Genomic DNA, 22,199 nt, shown 5'->3' with positions numbered 1-22,199 from the left:
ATGTCACTGAATATAAGATGCTGGTTTTTCTTGATCTTACCAGAAGATGTCAGTGGTAGTATTTTATACTCTCACATCATGAGTGATACTGATTGAAAGAAATTGTAAAATGTAACCTAATTTCAGAGGAGTTGAAATATTTTAAAGTACATATTTTAGAATGTATAAAATAAGTTTTGTGTGTTCATTTAATACTAATTTAATGATGTGTGACAGCCACCAATAGAAAATTGAAACTGGCGAAATAATTCAATTCAAACATTAAATAATGTAACTTCTTACTTCTGTAAATTCCATTTTGTTCAATCTTGGTTCTGTTGAGTCAGTAATATCCAATTGTTCGCAGTGTGATCCTGTTTATGGAATGACGATTATTTGCTAGTTAGTTTGGTTGTAATATATATTTGATATTTATACTATAGTGCTTTAAAAGAACATAAAATTATGTATTAGCTAATGTCTATCCATAACTACAATAAAGTGAATTACATATAGCTGGGTAACATACCAAATACTACAAAATTATTACTTTTCCTGGCTTAGCAAGCAAACCAAATATTTAAAAAAAAGAGTCTATATTTTTAATATCTAGATTGATATAAAGCAGAAATAAATATGCACATCAATAGTATGAAAGGCTATAAAAACATCTGTGTTGGTTTACACTAGCAGGTCCTAAAACAAAACACTTCTGCAAGCTTTCTTTTTAAAAACTTTATTTTGTCTTTAATGTTTCTTAAATTAAATAACACATAAAAATGTTCTAATTCAAATAATACAAAAATATAAGCAACAAAACATGAGTATCTTCCTTTTTTGCTACCTCCCATCAGCACTCTCACTCCTCTCTGCCCCAGATGTAACCACTGTCAGCAGTTTATCATCCTTCCAGCAACCTTTCTATGCATTTCTGTATGTATATAAATGCATATATATGTGCACGTGTACCTTTTGTTTTTCTGTTTATAAATATGATCATTTTGATGTGCTACTTGCTTTTTCATTTACCACTTATAGTAGCTTTTTTTCAAATAGGACCTGGGGCTCAGGGAAAGTTTGTAATGTGTATATAGATTGGGAGTCATCAGCTGCAGCCATCGACTTGAATAAGAAAACCCAGAGAATGTGTATAGTGTGTATAGTGATAAGAAAGCCTGAAAGGAAACTCTGGAAAACAAAAGTTAAGGTGCAAGCAAAAGAAGAGTCAAGAAACAAAAACACTAAAAGGTGATCAAAAATAGAAGAAAGAAATCAAGAGAATGATATCACAAAAAAACAAGAGAAGAGTTTCATAAATTAGAGTGATCAATAATGAAGAACGTGACAGTTAGTTCAAATACAGATTTTTAAACCTTCATTTGATACAACAACTTATGTAATCCTTATTGACCATACTAAGAGAAAAATACATAAATTGTGTGAAAGCTCATGATGAAAGAACTATACACTGGCTTCCTCTCCTACTTCTAATAGTAACTCTTCCTGCCTATCAGGAGTTGGCACAAGGGCATAGAAAAGATTTTTCAATCACTCTTGAATTTGGTAAGTGCTAATTATGAGATATCAGTTATTATGGCCATAGGAGGACTATATACATTTTCATATGAGCTTATGCATTAGAAGCTGACATTTCCATCCCAGACCTTCCCCCAAGCTCCAGATGATTATGCAAATCAGACTGGTTTCTAGCAGTAACAATTGCTATTAAGTATACAATATACTTATACAACAGAGACAGCTATTAAGTCTGTCTCTGACTGGAGTTTGAGCAACTTAAGGGCAGGAAACATGTCTTGTCAGTCCTCTTTGCATTCTCTAACTCATTACAGTATCTGGAACTAAGTGAGGGCTCAATGAATATTGACCAAATGAATAGTAGAGAAAATAAGTACTGTAGTATAGGAGGTGAGAGAAGAAACAATCACTGTCAATTGGAATGCTCTGGAATTTCTGTAATTTTTATCAGGATCCCAAATTGAGTTCTCTTAACTCACTCCTTCTGTACCCTCATTCGAAAATAAATGAAGTTGTTTCAATGATTTTTTGAAACAAGAGTAAAGGATGAGCTGACTGAAGAATTACGTTTTTTGGAAAATGTGAGAACAGGTAGAAGGAGAAAACGTTGTCAGTAAGGCCCAAATCATGCTTGGAGATCAGTGATCAGGAAGATGGGAAGCATATTTTATTTTTAAAAGTGACAACAGACTTCAGACAATGTACTGTTGTCATTGTAACAAAAGTAGTCAAATAATCAATTGGAAAAAAATTTATTGGATATAAATTATGTAAATCTCAGGACCCAAACTCTAGTTTCTATGGGACAAGTGAGGGTTTTTTTTTTTTCCACCTAATTTCATATAGGGAAATCTTTCTGAAAACAAAAGCATCAAAATCTGTGAATCTCCATAGGGGTGGTGCTGTCCTCCCTTCCTCCCAGGCAGCATGGTGGAAAGTTTTGGGTGAGTTTTTTTTTTTTTTTTTTCTTTTTTTTGAGACGGAGTCTCGCTCTGTCGCCCAGGCTGGAGTGCAGTGGCCGGATCTCAGCTCACTGCAAGCTCCGCCTCCCGGGTTCACGCCATTCTCCTGCCTCAGCCTCCCGAGTAGCTGGGACTACAGGCACCCGCCACCTCGCCCGGCTAGTTTTTTGTATTTTTTTTAGTAGAGACGGGGTTTCACTGGGTTAGCCAGGATGGTCTCGATCTCCTGACCTCGTGATCCGCCCACCTCGGCCTCCCAAAGTACTGGGATTACAGGCTTGAGCCACCGCGCCCGGCCTTGGGTGAGTTTTTATTGCCACAATGACGAGGAATAGGAGCAGAGGCAGAACTCCTGTAATTTCTGCACAATAAAGACTTTCCGCCTCCTGCAGGACATTCAAGTAGATGAAAAACCTGCTTATAATAATTTTGAACCTAGAACCCAATTCTATTTTACATATGAATGCAGAATATAATTTTGCTGTGGAATTTTCCAAAAATGTAACTTCTATGAAAATTTGAGGGAGAATTATACTTTGTTTAATTCTGGAACTTTACCTAGAGTTGTTTGCCATTTCAGAAATTGTGTAATAGGGAGTAACATAAATTGTATCTGAATTCTAATACAACACATTTGTGTCAGTCTGCATTTCTGGGAATTCTATGTATATATATTCATTTTGCCCTATTCCAAAATGTCAAATACAAATAAAATGATCAACTGTATATAATTTTACTTTTCTTATATCTAAAGGTACATTATAAGTAGGTAGAAATGTCTGACTATTATGTCTTATAGTGAAGTTATAACAAAGCATTTATATATTGAAATAGAGTGCATATAATTTTCTTTATTTTGTTTTATTTTTTTTAGAAGGAGTCTCGCTCTGTCACCCAGGCTGCAGTGCAGTGGCATGATCTCGGCTCACTGCAACCTCCACCTTCTGGGTTCAAGTGATTCTCCTGCCTCAGCCTCTCGAGTAGCTGAGATTACAGACACCCGCCACCATACCCGGCTAATTTTTGTATTTTAGTAGAGACAGGCTTTCACTATGTTGGCCAGGCTGGTCTCAAACTCCTGACCTCAAATGATCCACCCACCTCTGCCTCCCACAGTGATGGGATTACAGGTGTGAGCCTCTATGCCCGGCCTCTGAAGAAGTCTTAAGCCTAGTATATATAGTAACAGAACTGGATGAGATTATCCAGGGAAATTTATGTAACATGGAAAGGGAACTCAAGAAACAACATTTGAGAAACAGAGAATGACTCCAGGAGGGTTATAGGTAAGGTGTAGGATATAAGAGTGGGTAGCGTCAAGGAAATTCAAACTAAGGAATTTACAGAGGCAATGTTCAACTCTGGTAAATCTTAGCATGAGCCACCGCAACTGGCCAGTGCATACAATTTTCTTATGCCTTTCCTTATATTTCTCCTTTATATCACAGTATGACATCTTATCTTTCTTTTAAAATTCTGTGTATGTAAGGAATATTTTCTAGGAATGTCATAGGATAATAAAAGAGTATTGCAGAGTACTGGTAATAAAATGGACACCAGACTAAAAGGGTTGAGAATCACAGATTGCATTTCTGCTTTTATACATTCTCTATCTGGACAGCATGGAAGAGGCTAATTGCACCTGCAAGAGCTTTGAATTACATCTGTCTCATGTTGACTCTTCATCTGAATTCAGTGTCCCCCACCCAAAAAAGAAATAAAAATACAAATATCAGAGTAATAGGCAGACTTACCTAGCTTGAAATCTGGATTTTGAAAGAATTCATGAAGAACATTCTGAATCTGCAAATCAAAAGAGGAAAAAAAGAAAGAAACCATATGCCACTCCTCAGTTACCACATATTTGTTATTTTAGACTAAAAACCATCTATAGTCTTTCTATTTTAGTATTGGGTGATCTTTCCAACCCAAGGACAGAAATAGTAATAAGTCACATGTACTTTCTACAAGGGGGTCTTCAAAAAGTTCATGGAAAATGTGTATTATGAAAAAAATATGCATGGATTTCCATTTTTTTTTTTTTGCACCAAAATAAACTTGTTGAAACTTGTTATGTCTGAATAAGATCTAGCTTGAAGAACTAAAAAGGATAAGACATCAGTTTGAAAAGAGCCCCTATCAGAGCAACATGAATTCTGCTAAAATTGAAGCAAAAACATTAAATTTATGGTGAAGCTTGGCGGGAAAAATGGTAAAATCACTGGTGTTTTATGAAGTGTTTATGGGGACCATGCTCCAAAGAAATCAGCAGTTTATAAATGGATAGTTCATTTTAAGAAAGGATGAAATGATGCTGAAGATAAAGCCCATGGCGCAGACTATCCACACCAATTTGCAAGAAAAAAAATCATCTTGCTCATGACCTTATTGAACAGGACTAAAAGTTAACAGCAGAAGCAATAGCCAACACATAGACATCTCAATTGGCTCTGCTTACACAATTCTGACTGAAAAATTAAAGTTGAAAGAATTTCCAGTCAGTGGGTGCCAAAACCATTGCACCCAGACCAGATGCAGACAAGAGCAGAGCTTCAAATGGAAATTTTAAACAAGTGGGATGAAGATCCTGACGCATTTCTTCCAAGAATTGTAACAGGAGATGAAACATGGCTTTACCAGTATGATCCTGAAGACAAAGCACAATCAAAGCAATGGTTGGTTACCAAGAGGTGGAAGGGGTCTTGTCAAAGCAAAAGCAGACTGATCAAGTGCAAAGGTCATGGCAACAGTTTTGGGGATGCTCAAGGCATTTTGCTAATTAACTTTCTGGAAGACCAAAGAAGAATAACATCTGTTTACTATGAGAGTGTTCTGAGAAAGGCTAGCTAAAGTTTTAGCAAAAAAAATGTCTGGGAAAGCTTCACCAGAGAGTCCTTCTCCACCATAACAATGCCCTTGCTCATTCCTCTCATCAAACAAGGGCAAGCTGGGCACAGTGGCACACACCTGTAGTCCCAGCTACTCAGGAGGCTAAGGTAGAAGAACTATGAGTTTGTGCCAATCTGGACAAAATAGCAACACCCATCTCCACTAACAAAACAAGAACAATGTTGTGAGAGTTTCAATGAGAAATCATTAGGCACCCACCTTATAGTCCTGATTTAGCTCCTTCTGATTTTTTATTTTCTAATCTTAAAAAATAATCATTAAAGGACACCTATTTTTCATCAGTTAATAATGCAAAAAAGACTGCATTGAAATGATTAAATTCCGAGGATCCTCAGCTCTTTAGGGATGGACTAAATGGCTGGTATCATCACTTACAAGTGTCTTAAACTTGATGGAGCCTCTTTTTATTTATTTATTTGCCATTTAAAAAGTAATGGCAAAAACCACAATTACTTCTGCACCAAGCTAATATTTGAGACAGGGTTTCATCATGTTGGCCAGGCTGGTCTCGCACTCATGGGCACTAGCGATCCTCCTGCCTCAGCCTCCCAAAGTGCTGGGATTACAGGCCTGAGCCATGGCGCCCAGCCTGATGGAGCTTACGTTGAGATATCAAGTTTATATTTTTAATTATCTTTTAATTCAATTTTTCCACACACTTTTTGAAGTCTCCTCTTAGAATACTGAAGGGTATATAAAGTTATTTTACACATATATTCTCAATGATTCCCAACCTTTTTGTGTGATTAGGACTGGGATGCTGACAGTGACCCCATTTTGCCTCCTCCAGGGGACATTTCTAGCAACTCTCAGACACGGCACGATGGAGCTGAGGCACTTTTGGCAAGCACTTTGGCTATCCAAAGAATCCTCTATACTTTCTCATTCTTCAATTACTAAAAATGAAATTTCCGAGTTCTTCTTGGCCCATTTTTAAAAACATTTTATTTTTTAGAGAAGTTTTAAGTGCACAGCAAAATTGAGCGGAAAGTACAAAGAGCTCACACACATACACTATACACATACACAGCTATGTACTATTATTAATATCCTGCACCAGAGTGGCACATTTATTACAGTCAATAAAGCTACATTGACATGTCATTATTGCCCAAAGTCCATAGTTTATAATAGGGGTCTCTCTTGATATGGGCTTTGACAAAGTATAATCACATGTATCCACCATTATAGCATTATACAGAATTATTTCACTCCCCTAAAAATCCCTCCCTCCCCTCACTCCTGGCAACCACTGATCTTTTTACTATCTTTCTGATTGTGTCTTTTCTGGAATTTCAAACAGTTAGGATCATACGGCATGTAGCCTTTTCAGATTAGCTTATTTTACTTAGTAATACGCATTGATGGTTCCTCCTTGTTTTTTCATGGCTTGATAGATCATTCCTTTTTAGGACTCAATAATATTCCACTGTATAGATGCACCACATTATTATCTATTCCTCCAATAAAGGGTATCTTAGTTGCTTTCTGGTTTTGGATTTTATGAATAAGGCTACTATAAACATCTGTGTGCAGGTTTCTGTGTACACATAAGTTTTCAATTTATTTGGGTAAATACTAAGGAGAGCAATTGCTGGATCATAGGTTAAGAGTATGTTTAGTTTATGTGTGGTAAAAAACACATAACATAAAATTTACCAGCTTAACCATTCTTAAGTGTATGTATATATGTGTAAACATAGTCACATCATTGTGAAACAAATCTCCAGAAGTTTTTCTCTTTCTTTCTTTCTTTTTCTTTCTTTCCTTCTTTCTCTTTCTTTCTTTCTTTCTTTTTCTTTCTTTCTTTCTTTCCTTTCTCTCTCTCTCTTTCACTCTTTTCTTTCTTTCTTTCTTTCTTTCTTTCTTTCTTTCTTTCTTTCTTTCTTTCTTTCTTCTTTCTTTCTTTCTCTCTCTTTCTTTCTCTCTCTCTCTCTCTGTCTCTTTTTATAGACAGGGTCTCTGTTACCCAGGCTGGAGTGCAGTGGCACCATCATAGCTCACTGCAGGCTCAAACTTTAGGACTCAAGTTATCTCCTGCCTCAGCCCCCAAGTAGCTGAGACTATAGGCGTATGCCATCATGTCCAGCTAATTTTTAAAATTTTTTTAGAGACAGGATCCCACTATATTTCCTAGGCTGGTCTTGATCTCCTGGGTTCAAGCAATCCTCCTGCCTCAGCCTCCAGAATGCTGGGATTATAAGCGTGAGCTACTCCGCCCAGCCAGAAGTTTTTCATTTTGCAAACTTGAAACTCTATATCCATTAAACCAGCAGTCCCCATTGCTTTTGGCATAAGGGACTGGTTTTGTGGAAGACATTTTTTCCACAGACCCAGGGGTTGGGGGAGGATGGTTTTGGGATGATTCAAGCATATTACATTTATTGTGTACTTTGTTTCTATTACTATTACATTATAGATTATGAGCCATTATACAGCTCACCACAATGTAGAATCAGTGGGAGTCCTGAGCTAGTTTTCCTGCAACTAGATGGTCCCATCTGGGGGTGATGGAAAATAGTGACAGATCATCAGCCATTAGATTCTCATAAGGAGCATGAAATCCAGATCCTCGCATACACAGTTCATAACAGGGTTCCTATTGTGCTCCTATGAGAATCTAATGCAGCCACTGATTTGACAGAAGGTAGAGCTCAAGTGGTAATGAGAGTGATGGGGAGTGACTGCAAATACAGATGAAGCTTTCCTTGCTTGCTTGCCTGCCACTCACATCCTGCTATGTAGCCCACCTCCTACCAGGCCACAAGGGGTTGGGGATCCCCGAATTAAATAACTCCCCTTCCCCTTCTCCAAGCCCCTGGCAACCACCATTCTACATTCTGTTTCTGTGAATGTGACTACTTTAGATACCTCATATAAGTGGAATAATTCAATATTTGTTTTTTAAGAGTATGTTTAAGAAACTGCCAAACTGTCTGTCAAAGAGTCTGTACCATTTTGCATTCCCATCAGCAAAGAATGAGAATTATTGCTGCTTCACATCCTTACCAGCATTTGAAGTTGCCAGTGTTTTGGATTTTGACCATTCTAAATGGTGTGTGCGGTATCTCATTGAAGTTCCCTAATGACATGTGATGTCTGGCATCTTTTCATATGCTTTCAAATAAGATTTGCCATATGTACACTTTCTTTTGTGAACCAGGCTGTTTGTTTTCTTATTGTTCAGCCTTTAAGAGTTCTTTGTATATTCTAGGCCGGGCGCGGTGGCTCAAGCCTGTAATCCCAGCACTTTGGGAGGCCGAGATGGGCGGATCACGAGGTCAGGAGATCGAGACCATCCTGGCTAACAAGGTGAAACCCTGTCTCTACTAAAAAATACAAAAAACTAGCCGGTCGACGAGGCGGGCGCCTGTAGTCCCAGCTACTCGGGAGGCTGAGACAGGAGAATGGCGTGAACCCGGGAGGCGGAGCTTGCAGTGAGCTGAGAGCCGGCCACTGCACTCCAGCCTGGGTGGCAGAGCAAGACTCCGTCTCAAAAAAAAAAAAAGAGTTCTTTGTATATTCTAGATAACAGTCATTTATCAGATATATATACGTAACATATATATGTGATATATATATCTATATATGTGATCTATATATATCACATATATAGATATGTTTTGTTGTTGTTGTTGTTTTGTTTTGTTTTTAAGAGACAGGGTCTCTCTCTGTTCCCCAGGCTGGAGTGCAGTGGCATGATCATGGCTCAGTGCAGCTTCGACCTCCTGGACTCAAGCAATCCTCTCACCTCAGCCACCTGAGAAGCTGGAACCACAGCCTAGATAATTTTTAAATTTTTTTGTCAAAACAGGGTCTCCCTATGTTGGCTAGGCTGGTCTCGAATTCCTGGCCTCAAGCAATCCTCCCACCTCAGCCTCCAAAAGTCCTAGGATTATAGGTGTGAGCCACCACACCCAACCAGATATGCCTTCTGCTAATATTTTCTCCCAGTCTGTGACTTGTCTTCCCTGATTTATTTTTAATCATTCACTTTAAACTGAAAATATGCTTAGCATTGTATCTAATGAAGAAGTATTTCCAAATCCATATACACTTAAGAGAAAGCATTTAACTCTCAGAGTATGGCTGTTCTCTAGAGCTAAGAGACAGTCTTGCAGGTCTCACTGAAGTAGTCACACATAAAAACACACACACAAGGCCGGGCGCGGTGGCTCAAGCCTGTAATCCCAGCACTTTGGGAGGCCGAGACGGGTGGATCGCGAGGTCAGGAGATCGAGACCATCCTGGCTAACACGGCGAAACCCCGTCTCTACTAAAAAATAGAAAAAACTAGCCGGGCGAGTTGGCGGGCGCCTGTAGTCCCAGCTACTCGGGAGGCTGAGGCAGGAGAATGGCGTAAACCCGGGAGGCGGAGCTTGCAGTGAGCTGAGATCCGGCCACTGCACTCCAGCCTGGGCGACTGCGAGACTCCGTCTAAAAAAAAAAAAAAAAAAAAAAACACACACACAAAAAGCAAACAAATGAAATATATGTTGGTTTACAATGATGAGTTTGGGAACCTCAGCCAGAGTCAAAATTTTAGAAATCTAGCTAGAATTTTTTTTTTTTTTTTATGTAATGCTCAAGAGAAATTGAAGGAATCAATCTCATGGATCAGACAGGTCAAGACTTACCTCAGCAATACTGAAAATTTCAAGGGAGGCTTCTAGTATGCTACTCAGTATTCTAGCAATTGCCCTCTTACCACTTACCCCACCTATCTGTCACATATACCCCCAATTTTCTTACCACTGTCTTAGGAATCATTCCTTTAGGGTCTAGAATCCATTCATCGAATTGCTCCTGCAGAGCCTGTTTCCGTGTGTTGGCCACCTTGACTTTGATTTTGTCTATGCTTTCTCTTTGTTTTCTATTCTGTTTAACATTCTCCTTCATCTTGGATACTCTGCAGGATGTAGATATAGAAAACATGTTGAGTTAATACCCTTGGATTTGATCCAGATTGGAACACAGGAATTCAGACTCTCTTTGAAAATGTTTGCCTGTCTTTTCTCCATAAAATCTTTCATTCAGGCCTGTAGTGAACCCTTCTTCCATAAGCACTTATTGAATTTGGCATTAATCATAGAGTACTTTCTACTATTTGACTTTTTATAGAAGTAGGCCTTATTTTACCCAACTAAATACTAGACTTAAGAAGTACTGGTAGGAATGCAAATTAGTACAACCATTGTTGGAAATGGTAGGGAGGTTCCTAAAAAAACTGAAAACAAAATCACTATATGATCCAGCAATCTCATGTCTGCATATTTACCAAAAAGATTTGAAATCAGTTTGTCAAAGAGATGGCTGCACTTCCATGTTCACTGTGGCACTATTCACAATAGCCAAGTGATAGAACCAACCTAAGTGTCCTCCAACAGACAAATGGATAGAGGAAATGTGGTTTACAAATACAGTGGAGGGGCCAGGCACGGTGGCTCATGCCTGTAATCCCAGCACTTTGGGAGGCTGAGGTGGGCGGATCATGAGGTCAGGAGATCGAGACCATCCTGGCTAACATGGTGAAACCCCATCTCTACTAAAAATACAAAAAATAGCTGGGCGTGGTGGCATGCGCCTGTAGTGCCAGCTACTCAGGAGGCTGAGGCAGGAGAATGGCATGAACCCAGGAGATGGAACTTGCAGTAAGCCAAGATTGTGCCAGCCTGGGTGACAGAACAAGACTCTGTCTCAAAAAATAATAATAATAATAAAAAATAGGCCGGGCGCGGTGGCTCAAGCCTGTAATCCCAGCACTTTGGGAGGCCGAGACGGGCGGATCATGAGTCAGGAGATCGAGACCATCCTGGCTAACACGGTGAAGCCCCGTCTCTACTAAAAAGTACAAAAAACTAGCCGGGCGTGGTGGCGGGCGCCTGTAGTCCCAGCTACTCAGGAGGCTGAGGCAGGAGAATGGAGTGAACCCGGGAGGCAGAGCTTGCAGTGAGCTGAGATCCGGCCACTGCACTCCAGCCTGGGCGACAGAGCAAGACTCCGTCTCAAAAAAAAAAAAAAATAAAAAAATAAATAAATAAATAAACAAACAATAAAATAAATAAAAATAATATTAATAAAAATAAATAAATAACTACAATGAAATACTATACAGTCTTTAAAAAGAAGGAAATTCTGTCATTTCTGACAGCATGAATAAAATTGGAGAACATTATGCTAAGTGAAAAAAGACAGGCACAGAAAGACAAATACCACAAGTTCTCACATATTTGTGCAATATAAAACAAACAAGCGCATAGAAGCAGAGAGTAGAATGGTGGTTACAGAGGCTGGGAATGGGGGAAATGGAGAGATGATTGTCAAAGGGTATAAAGTCTCATTTAGACAAGATGAATAAGTTTTATTGTACATTTCAAAATTGCTGAGAGTAAATTTCAAATGTTCTCACCACAAAAAGGATATGTATTTGAGGTGATAGATATGCTAATTTGTTTGATTTCATTATTTCACATTGTATTCACAAATTATAACATCACTTTGACCTTGTAAATGTATGTATATAATTATAAGATATTGATTTACAACTTAAAAAACAGGAAGAAAAAACAGCTCTAGAAGCTGCTATATATACTGAAAAGACAAGGTTGGATGCAGTAAGGCCTTAGGGTAGTGAGCTTCTCTCTTCCTTGGACACAGAAATCATCTGAAGGGATTGATTTCAGGTGTTGGGAACAGGTCCCCAAATCTGGCCATAAACTGGCCCCAAAACTGGCCATAAGCAAAATCTCTGCAGCACTGTGACATATTCATGATGGCCATGACACCCACGCTGAAGGTTGTGGGTTTACCGGAATGAGGGCAAGGAAACCTGGCCCACCCAGTGCAGAAAACCATTTAAGGCATTCCTAAGCCACAAACAATAGCATGAGTGATCTGTGCCTTAAGGACATGTTCCTGCTGCAGATAACTAGCCAGAGCCCATCCCTTTGTTTCCCATTTTAGTTAATCTATAATCTATAGAAACAATGTTTATCACTGACTTGCTGTCAATAAATATGTGGGTAAAACTCTGTTCCAGGCTCTCGGCTCTGAAGGCTGCTAGCCCCCTGATTTCCCACTCCACACTCTATATTTCTGTGTGTGTGTGTCTTCAATTCCTCTAGCGCCGCTGGGTTAGGGTCTCCATGACCGAGCTGGTCTCGGCAAATGGCGCCCATACATGGGGCTGGAACCCGGGTTGAAGGATTGCTGGAGCGACAGTTGAAGAACATGGAACTAAGCTGGAGGACACCTGAGTATTCTTAAGCAATCCCCGTGGTGAGTAAGAAGGGGAGCTCAGAAGCATTAGGGTAACAATGGGACAAGTGTGGGCCCTGGTTCATTCCACCTTGGAACCTTTTCACACTGATGATGAGGAGGAAGGAAAGTATAAAGTAACAGGGCCGGGCGCAGTGGCTCACTCCTGTAATCCCAGCACTTTGGGAGGCCGAGGCGGGCGGATCATGAGGTCAGGAGATCGAGACCATCCTGGCTAACATGGTGAAACCCTGCCTCTACTAAAAATACAAAAAATTAGCTGGGCGTGGTGGCGGGCGCCTGTAGCCCCAGCTACTTGGGATGCTGAGGCAGGAGAATGGCATGAACCTGGGAGGCGGAGCTTGCAGTGAGCCGAGATCGCACCACTGCACTCCAGCCTGGGAGACAGAGATTCCATCTCAAAAAAAAAAAAAAAAAAAAAGAGGTAACAGAAGAGGTGACAGAGCAGGTTTGTTGGCCAGCTAAAGCTAAAGCAGCAAAGGAGGGAGAGGTTTATTCCTATCCTTCTGCACTCCCTCATTATTGTGAAGAAAAAAGAGTGGCCTGACCCTCCAGATGTTTCTTTTCTGGAGGACACTGGGCAAAAAGTAGTTGCCCCACTGACTGTTCGAGCAGTGGCTTGAGCGACCACTCTCAGTTCTATCCAGGCAGAAATTCAGCAAGCTAGAAGAGAGGGTGATTTAGAGGCCTGGCAGTTCCCTGTTAGGATACACCCCCGAGATCAACAGGGAGATATACCTACATTTGAGCTTTTTCCTTTTTAATAACTCAAAGAATTTAAACCAGCTATTAATCAATATGGACCAGGTTCTCCTTTTGTAATGGGACTGTTAAAGAAGGTTGCTGTCTCCAGTCAGATGTTGCCAGTGGGGACAATAGGATTACTTCTAGGCAGGTCTAGTTTAAAATTTAAAAGGAGTGCAAGTACATACAGGAATCATTGATTCAGATTACAATGGGGAAATTCAAATTGTTATATCTACTTCTGTTCCCTGGAAAGCAGAGCCAGGAGAGCGTATAGCACTGATTGTGCCATATGTGGAAATGGGGAAAAATGAAATTAAATGAACAGGAGGATTTGGAAGCACAAATAAACAAGGCAAAGCAGCTTATTGGGTGAATCAAATTACTGATAAATGTCCTATAACTATTCAGGGAAAGAAATTTAAAGGTTTGGTAGATACGGGAGTGGACATTTCAATCATTTCTCTACAGCACTGGCTGTCCACATGGTCAATTCAACCCACTCAATTTAACATAGTTGGAGTTGGTAAAGCCCCTGAAATATATCAAAGTAGTTATATTTTGCATTGTGAAGGGCCCAATGGACAACCTGGGACTTTTCAATCAATTATAACTTCTGTACCTCTAAATTTATAGGGGAGAGATTTATTACAACAATAGGGAGCACAAGTTCTAATTCCAGAGCAATTATATAGCCCTCAAAGTCAACATACAGTGTATGAAATGGGGTATGTCCCTGGTGTAGAACTAGGAAAAAATTTGCAAGGTTTGAAGGAACTGCTTCAAGCGGAAAGACAAAGTTCCCACCAAGGTTTAGGATACCATTTTTTTGTGGCGGCCATTGTGAAGCCTCCAGAACCTATACCTTTAAAATGGTTAACAGATAAGCCAATTTGGATAGAACAATGGCCACTAAGTAAAGAGAAACTGGAGGCTTTGGAGGACTTAGTTACTGAACAATTAGAAAAAGGACACACAGCTCCAACATTTTCCCCTTGGAATTCTCCAGTTTTCATAATTAAGAAAAAATCAGGTAAATAGAGAATGTTGATTGACTTAAGAGCCATTAATTCAGTTACACAACCTATGGGGACACTGCAGCCAGGACTGCCTTCTTCTGCTATGATTCCAAAACATAGGCCTTTAATAGTCATCGATTTAAAAGACTGTTTCTTTACTATCCCCTTAGCTGAGCCAGACTGTGACCAGTTTGCATTTATAATTCCTGTGGTAAACAACCTGCAGCCTGCTAAGCATTTTCACTGGAAAGTGTTGCCACAAGGCATGTTGAACAGTCCAACAATTTGCCAAAGGTATGTAGGGCAAGCAGTTGAACCTACTCATAAAAAATTTTCACAGTGTTAACATTATTCATTATATGGACGATATACTTTGTGCTGCCCCTACTCAAGAAATATTACTCCAATGTTATGATCACTTGGAAAACTTGATTTCTCATGCCAGTTTAATTATAGCTCCTAACAAAATTCAGACTTACTCCTACTTGGGGACCTTAGTAAATGACACTACAATAGTGTCACAGAAAGTAACCACATGTAGGGATCAACTGAAAACATTAAATGACTTTCAAAAATTATTAGGGGACATTAATTGGATACGAGTGCTCTAGGCATTCCTACTTATGCCATAAGTAATCTATTTTCTATCCTTAGAGGAGATCCTAGTCTCACTAGCCCTTGGCAATTAACAAAGAAGGCTGAGGCAGTTACAGCTGATTGAAAAGCAAGTCCATAAGGCCCAAATAAATAGAATAGATTCAGAGAAGACTCCAGATTTGCTAATTTTTTCAACTCAGCATTCACCTGCTGGTGTTATTGTTCAAGAGCAAGATCTTATAGAGTGGCTTTTTCTTCCACATACTGATTCACGGACTCTAACTCCTTATTTGGATCAAATCGCTACTATGACAGGAAACGGGAGAACTCGGATTGTTAAATTACACGGATATGATCCTGGGAAAGTTATTGTCCCTCTCACGAAGGCACAAATACAGCAAATACAGTAAGCTTTTATAAATAGTGTCTTACTTGTCAAATCCATTTAGCTGACTTTGTGAGTATTCTTGATAACCATTTTCCTAACACAAATTGTTTCAATTTTTGAAATTAACTAATGGGATTTTCCCTAAAATAACTAAATTTAAGCCAATTGAAGATGCTGAGAATGTTTTTACAGATGGGTCTAGTAATGGTAAAGCTTCTTATTCTGGGTCAAAAGGTAAAGTTTTCCAGACTCCCTATACTTCAGCTCAAAAAGCGGAGTTTGTAGCTATAATTGAGGTATTGACTGCTTTTAATATGCCTATTAATGTGATTTCTGATTCTTCATACATGGTTCTTTCCACACAATTAATTGAAAATGCTCAGTTACAATTTCATACAGGTGAACAACTGATGACTTTACCCAATTGCAAGCAGCAGTTAGGATTTGAATGCACCCTTTTTACATCACTCACATTAGGGCTTATACACCTCTTCCAGGACCTTTAACTGTAGGGAATCAAATGGCTGATCAACTAGTTGTTACTGCAATATCTAATGCTAGACACTTTCACAATTTAACCCATGTTAATGCCTTTGGTCTCAAACACAGATACTGCATTACCTGGAAAGAAGCTAAAGCTATTATCCAGCGATGCCCAACTTGCCAAATGGTGCATTCCTCATCTTTTACAGGAGGAGTTAATCCTCAAGGATTGGAACCTAATTCTCTTGGCAAATGGATGTCACACATGTTCCCTCGTTTGGGAGACTAGCTTATGTACATGTATGTGTGGACACCTTTTCTCACTCCTCTGGGCTACATTCCAATCAGGAGAGTCTTCTGCCTGTGTTAAACATCACCTTTTGCAGTGTTTTGCAGTACGGGCATTCCAGCTTCTATTAAAACAGATAATGCCCCAGTATATACTAGTCAAGCTCTAGCTACATTTTTCTCTATATGGAATATTAAACACATTACTGGTATCCCATATAATTCTCAAGGACAAGCCATAGTGGAAAGAATGAATCTCTCCCTGAAGGGGAAAATAGGGACTATGGGACACCACAGATGCAATTGAATCTAGCATTATTGACTTTAAATTTTCTTAGCCTACCTAAAGGCCAGATGCTATCAGCAACTGAACAGCATCTACAGAAACCAGCTGCAAAGACAGAAGCAGAACAACTGGTTTGGTGGAGAGATCCGATAACAAAAAGTTGGAAAATAGGTAAAATAATAACTTGGGGTAGAGGTTATGCTTGTGTTTCTCCAGGACCGAATCAATAGCCAATTTGGGTGCCATCAAGACATCTAAAGCCTTGCTATGAGCCAGATGCCCAGAAAGAGGTTTTGGGAAGATCCCAAAGACCCACCAGTTGCAGACATGTCAAGACTGACACTGAGGAGGACACTAACTGTCAAAAGCAACACCCGTCGAACACAACCACCTACCTGGGGACAGATCAAGAAGCTGTCACAGATGGCAGAAGAAAACCTGAGGAAAGCAGGATAACCAGTCACAATGAGTAATTTAATGATAGCTATCACAGTGGTGATCACCATTGCCATGAGTATTCCTTCAACAAGGGCTGATGCAGAGAACAATTATACTTATTGGGCATATTTATCAATCTTGGCTGGCAATAATGCCTGGACGTAATCACTCTATGGCACAGTTACACATGCTTTCTGGTCTCAGTATTTACCATAATGAATCTGCTCCTATAATTGAGGCATGCCACCCTCAAAAACCTATTTGTAAACAGAATTGGACCTGGCCAGAGATAATGAATGTACTTGTTTGGGAAGATTGCATTGCAGAACAGGCAGAGGTACTGCGCAACGATTTGTATGGAATCATTATTGATTGGTCCCCTAAGGGGATGTTTAGCTTGAATTGCACCTCTCAGTTTGCATGCCATGGCCACACTATGTTCAGCTGGTCTAAACAAAATGGTCAGACTGTAGAAATGGTAAGAAATATGGCAAGAGTTCCTATTATCTGGAAACATGGCCATATAGTGGCACCTCAACCTCAAATGATATGGCCCGTTGTAGGAGCTAAACATAAGGACTTGTGGAAACTATTAATGGCTCTTAATAAGATCAAAATTTGGGAAAGAATAAAAAACATCTAGAAGGACACTCTACAAACTTGTCTTTGGATATTGCAAAATTAAAATAACAAATATTTAAAGTATTCCAGGCACACCTGATCTTAATGCCAGGAACTGGAGTGCATGAAGGAGCTACAGATGGATTAGCAGCTATTAACCCATTAAGATGGACAAAAACACTTGGAAGCTCTGTGATTTCAATGATGATTGTGCTTTTAATCTGTTGTCTTTGTATAGTCTGCAGATGCAGATTCCGACTCCTGCAAGAAGTAAGTAGCTCACTGTGATAAAGCTGTCTTTGCTTTTATCGTCTTACAAAAACAAGAATGGGGAATATGTTGGGAACAGGACCCCCAAACTGGCCATAAACAAAATCTCTGCAGCATTGTGACATGTTCGTGATGGCCATGACGCCCATGTTGAAGGTTGTGGGTTTACCAGAATGAGGGCAAGGAATACCTGGCCCACCCAGGGCGGAAAACCACCTAAGGCGTTCCTAAGCCACGAACAATAGCATGAGTGATCTGTGCCTTAAGGACATGCTCCTGCTGCAGATAACTAGCCACAGCCCATCCCTTTGTTTCAGCCCATCCCTTTATTTTCCACTTTAGTTAACCTATAATCTATAGAAACAATGCTTATCATTGGCTTGCTGTCAATAAATATGTGGGTAAAACTCTGTTCAAGGCTCTCAGCTCTGAAGACTGTCAGCCCCCTGATTTCCTACTCCACATTTTATATTTCTGTGTGTGTGTCTTTAATTCCTCTGGTGCCACTGGGTTAGGGTCTCCACGACCAAGCTGGTCTCGGCATTCCTGTCTAGGGTGGAAGCCTAGAAGATGCATTTATAACAAGCATCTCAGGTCATTCTGATGCCTTGGATCAAACTTCTGAGAAATCTCTCTAGGAGTATATCTCGGCTAATTGCCTTTATCTAGCCAAAGCCACATGCTTTGCCAGCCACTGCTGAAGTCCTGAGCATAAGAGTTACCCTTGCAGCCAGAACTGCATCACCCAAGTTGAGAATGGGGGAAAACTGTGCTTTTAATTGTACCTATGTGCATCACTCCTATTAGCACTCCAAAAACCCCAACTGGTTTTGATTGAAATCAAATAGAATGGCTCAGAATAATAAAAATAGTTGCTGGTTTCTGATTTGTTTTTCTAAGACCACCAGAGTGGGCACAAAAGAACCAGCGACTAGGCAAGTGTAGGAGCAAAACTGCAAGTTTATTTTGGTCACCTAAGGTGTGGGGAAGAGGTCTGTCGGCCTCCGGCAAAGAAGGCCGACAGAGTCCCCCGGTGGGGCTCTCGGACGGAGTTCCCACAGTCCCGACATCCCGACAGGAGTGGGACTGTGAGAAGGCCGCGCGTTGCGTCCCTCCGGATCGGCTTTTCTAGGAGTGGGAGGGCAATAGGCGGGGCACGGGCGTGTCAGGGGGCGTTCCGCAGGTGCGACCAGGTAAATCTTGGTCTCTTTGGATTGACGTCACCTGGTGCATGCCCAGTTGGTCTGCACCTTCCCGGGTCGCCGGCTGCATTTTTGCGTGCGCGGGAAAAGTTGGGGGGGATGAAGAACCCGGAAGTGCACCATCTTGCCTCCGTTCATCCAAACAGTTTCAAGTACAGTTTTTTCCCAACAATGTTGGAGGCAAGTCTTCATCTTTCAGAGAAGAAAGACTAAGACAATCCGACATATTTTAAAATGCAAAAAGATTTTCAGTGGGAACTGGTAAATTGGATACATCTGACAACCCAAAGAAACTACTAAAATCTAAGTCATTACCTTATGCCTACATAAAGCCTTCAAAATTCTCTAGAAAAACAAGTGTTCAAAAATGAAATTTGAAGTTTGAAAATAAAAGCAGACAGGCAGTTTAATAGTACAGAAGGAGCTGGGTCTGAACTGCTGGAAGATTAGTATTTTGTTTTTATTTATTTATTTATTGTTTTGAGGCAGAGTTTTGCTCTTGTTGCCCAGGCTGGAGTGCAGTGGCACAATCTTGACTCACTGCAACCTCTGCCTTCTGGTTTCAAGCAATTCTCCTGCCTCAGCCTCCCAAGTAGCTGGGATTATAGGTGCCCACCACCACACCTGGCTAATTTTTTATATTTTTAGTAGAGACAGAGTTTCACTATGTTGGCCAGGCTGGTCTCGAACTCCTGACCTCGTGATCTGCCCACCTTGGCCTCCCAAAGTGCTGGGATTACAGGTGTGAGCCACCGCACCTGGGCTTAATAAGTATTTTAAAGGAGTGCTAAGTTTCTCTGATGCAATTACTAACCAACCCCTGCTCAGCTCTCAGAACTCCCAGTCCCTTCTTCTGCTTGTCTCCCCTTCTGCTATTTATCTGTTTCATCCTCTGCTCCTTTTTTCTTTCCCCCTCATCTCTAGCTAGGATTCTTCTCAATTTCTGTCTTCATTCCTCTGTGGCTCTGTCTTCTGTAGCTGTGTTTTTCACCCAGCTCTTTTAAATTATTCATTCATGCACTCACTCACTAAGCCACTCACTCATTCATTACATAAGTATTTATTGGGCACCTACTATGGATTCTGCCATTATAAAGCTTAGGGTCCAATGGCAGAACAGATAAGTAAATTATATTTTAGGGTAAGTACTGAGTGTCTCCAGATTCTCATGTGACACAAAAATGAATTCACAAAATTGGTTTTCTGTCATTTTCCCATGTGCTTGAAATATTTTTCTCCCTCTCTTTGCCTGACTAGATCCTCCACATGCTTTAGGTCTCACCTCAGACATCATTTCCTCCCGTTTATTGATGTCCATAACTAGACACAAAATATAGTTTTGTGCTTCTGGGCCCCTGTACATGAGACTCAAAATATAATCCAAATGGATTTTAAGTTGATTGTGTCACCCATTTAGGGAATTAATAAAATTTGTCTTCTGTAGTCTGCATTATCTCATGAAGATGTTTACATTAATCCAGAGATTCTAAAGGATCCAAAACTCTTAATTTGGGCAGTACAGGGCAGACATAACCTATAAGCAGATTCATTCTAAGTATAAGCAGACTGGAAGGGAAGAAAAACTGCATTATGTAAAACTGCAAAAATAGTCATCAATTCTTCCCATTCCTGTATGCAAGTCTCTATGAATGCAACATAACTTTGCAGCTCCTCCCATGAAGAAGTGGAGTCTCTTCCTGTACTCCTTGTGTCTGCCTCTGGCCATGTGACATGCTTTGGCCAATGGGCCATTAGAAAACAGAATGTAAGCAGAAAGTTGAAAAGTACTTGAACACTGGGGCTTGCCCTCTTTTATTGAACTTGGGAGCCCTTCCACTACAATACCATCAAAGAAATGAGCAAGGGCTCGCCTGCTGGATGATGATCCAGTTACTTCCATTACTTTTGCAAAGGAGTCTGCCAACCACTACAAAAGTAATTGAGGTCATCACTTTTGGTTGTTATTCTGAAAGTAAAGGGATATCATTGAAAGATTTCATCTTACTGCATTGCATGAGTGAGTCCAATTGATACCATGTGGAATAGAGATGAGCCATGAGCCCAGCCCAAAGTTACCAATCTACAAAATCATGAGCAAATAAATGCTATTGCTTTAAGCCATGAAGTTTTGGAGTATTTTGTTATGCAGCAAAAGTTAACTAATAAAACAGTTTTCCCACATGAATGAGTGTTTCGAGATCTTTTAAAGAAAAGCATAATACCAACCTGATTAAAGAGCAGAAGCAAAAATGCTTCCCCACCTAGTTATGACAATCCAAATTCTAACCATCAATTCAAGCTGTATAGGGAAATCTTCTATTTACAGAAATATTTGCCTAGATTATATCAAAAGTGAAAGTTGTATTACATCAAAATTGGTTCTAATCAGCTTAAGTGGATAACTGACCATGAACTTTGAGTGACCTCAGTATACCAGATCATTGCTACACCTAACTGAAGACTCTTTCTTGACCACTAAAAACTGGGACTTGTTTTAATCAATCATGTACAGACCTATGGACTCACTCCGTCCTATACAATGTGGTAAGTTTTTAGTTCTTATAAGTATAGCTATTATAAAACAATTAAAAGCCCCTGAATTTTCCCCCTTCCACAAACCATTCAGTGAAGTCTTCACTGGTATATATTCCTTTGCCTGGCAAGTTAATAAACTCAGTGTTTGTTTGTTTGTTTGAAGGTGTTTTTAAGCTCTGGTGGTCTTAGTTTCACAAAGCTAAACTGAATTTCTTTCTTTCTTTCTTTCTTTCTTTTTTTTTTTGAGACGGAGTCTCGCTCTGTTACCTAGGCTGGAGTGCAGTGGCGCTCGGCTCACTGCAACCTCCACCTCCCAGGCTCAAGCGATTCTTCTGCCTCAGCCTAATTGTTAAATACTTTTTTAACAATGTTTAAATTGTCCTCCCAACATGCTGGAATTACAGGTGTGAGTCACTGCACCTGGCAAGGATATATTCTAAGGACGAAAAAGCTGCAAATAAATGTAAAGCCTTGTTTAATATTTTTATTAGTAGTAAGCTTGTTGGTATTATTTTGAAGCTTTTTTTTTTTTTTTTTAGACAGAGTTTCACTCTGTCACCCAGGCTACAGTGCAGTGGTATAATCTCTGCTCACTGCAACCTCTGACTTCTGGGTTCAAGCATTCTCCTGCCTCAGCCTCCTGAGTAGCTGGGATTACAGGCA

The 22,199-nt window shown here is 40.0% G+C and overlaps 1 protein-coding gene across 4 annotated transcripts in view; it reads right to left on the bottom strand.

The window, feature by feature from the left end:
• EFCAB5 (EF-hand calcium binding domain 5) overlaps nucleotides 1–22,199 on the bottom strand; it is a 180,989-nt gene that overhangs the window by 106,655 nt on the left and 52,135 nt on the right. For all 4 annotated transcript variants that reach the window (XM_033184403.1, XM_033184401.1, XM_033184402.1 and 1 more), the window contains exons 5-7: nucleotides 10,140–10,296; nucleotides 4,232–4,280; nucleotides 283–353 (exon numbers count right to left, since the gene is read on the bottom strand). In XM_033184403.1, coding sequence (XP_033040294.1) covers nucleotides 283–353; nucleotides 4,232–4,280; nucleotides 10,140–10,296 — 277 coding nt within the window. The remainder of the gene's footprint in view (nucleotides 1–282; nucleotides 354–4,231; nucleotides 4,281–10,139; nucleotides 10,297–22,199) is intronic.

This window comes from Trachypithecus francoisi, unplaced genomic scaffold, assembly GCF_009764315.1.
Source record: "Trachypithecus francoisi isolate TF-2019V2 unplaced genomic scaffold, Tfra_2.0 Lachesis_group20, whole genome shotgun sequence".
In the NCBI taxonomy this organism is placed as follows: domain Eukaryota; kingdom Metazoa; phylum Chordata; class Mammalia; order Primates; family Cercopithecidae; genus Trachypithecus; species Trachypithecus francoisi.
This window is presented reverse-complemented; position numbering and strand designations above follow the sequence as displayed.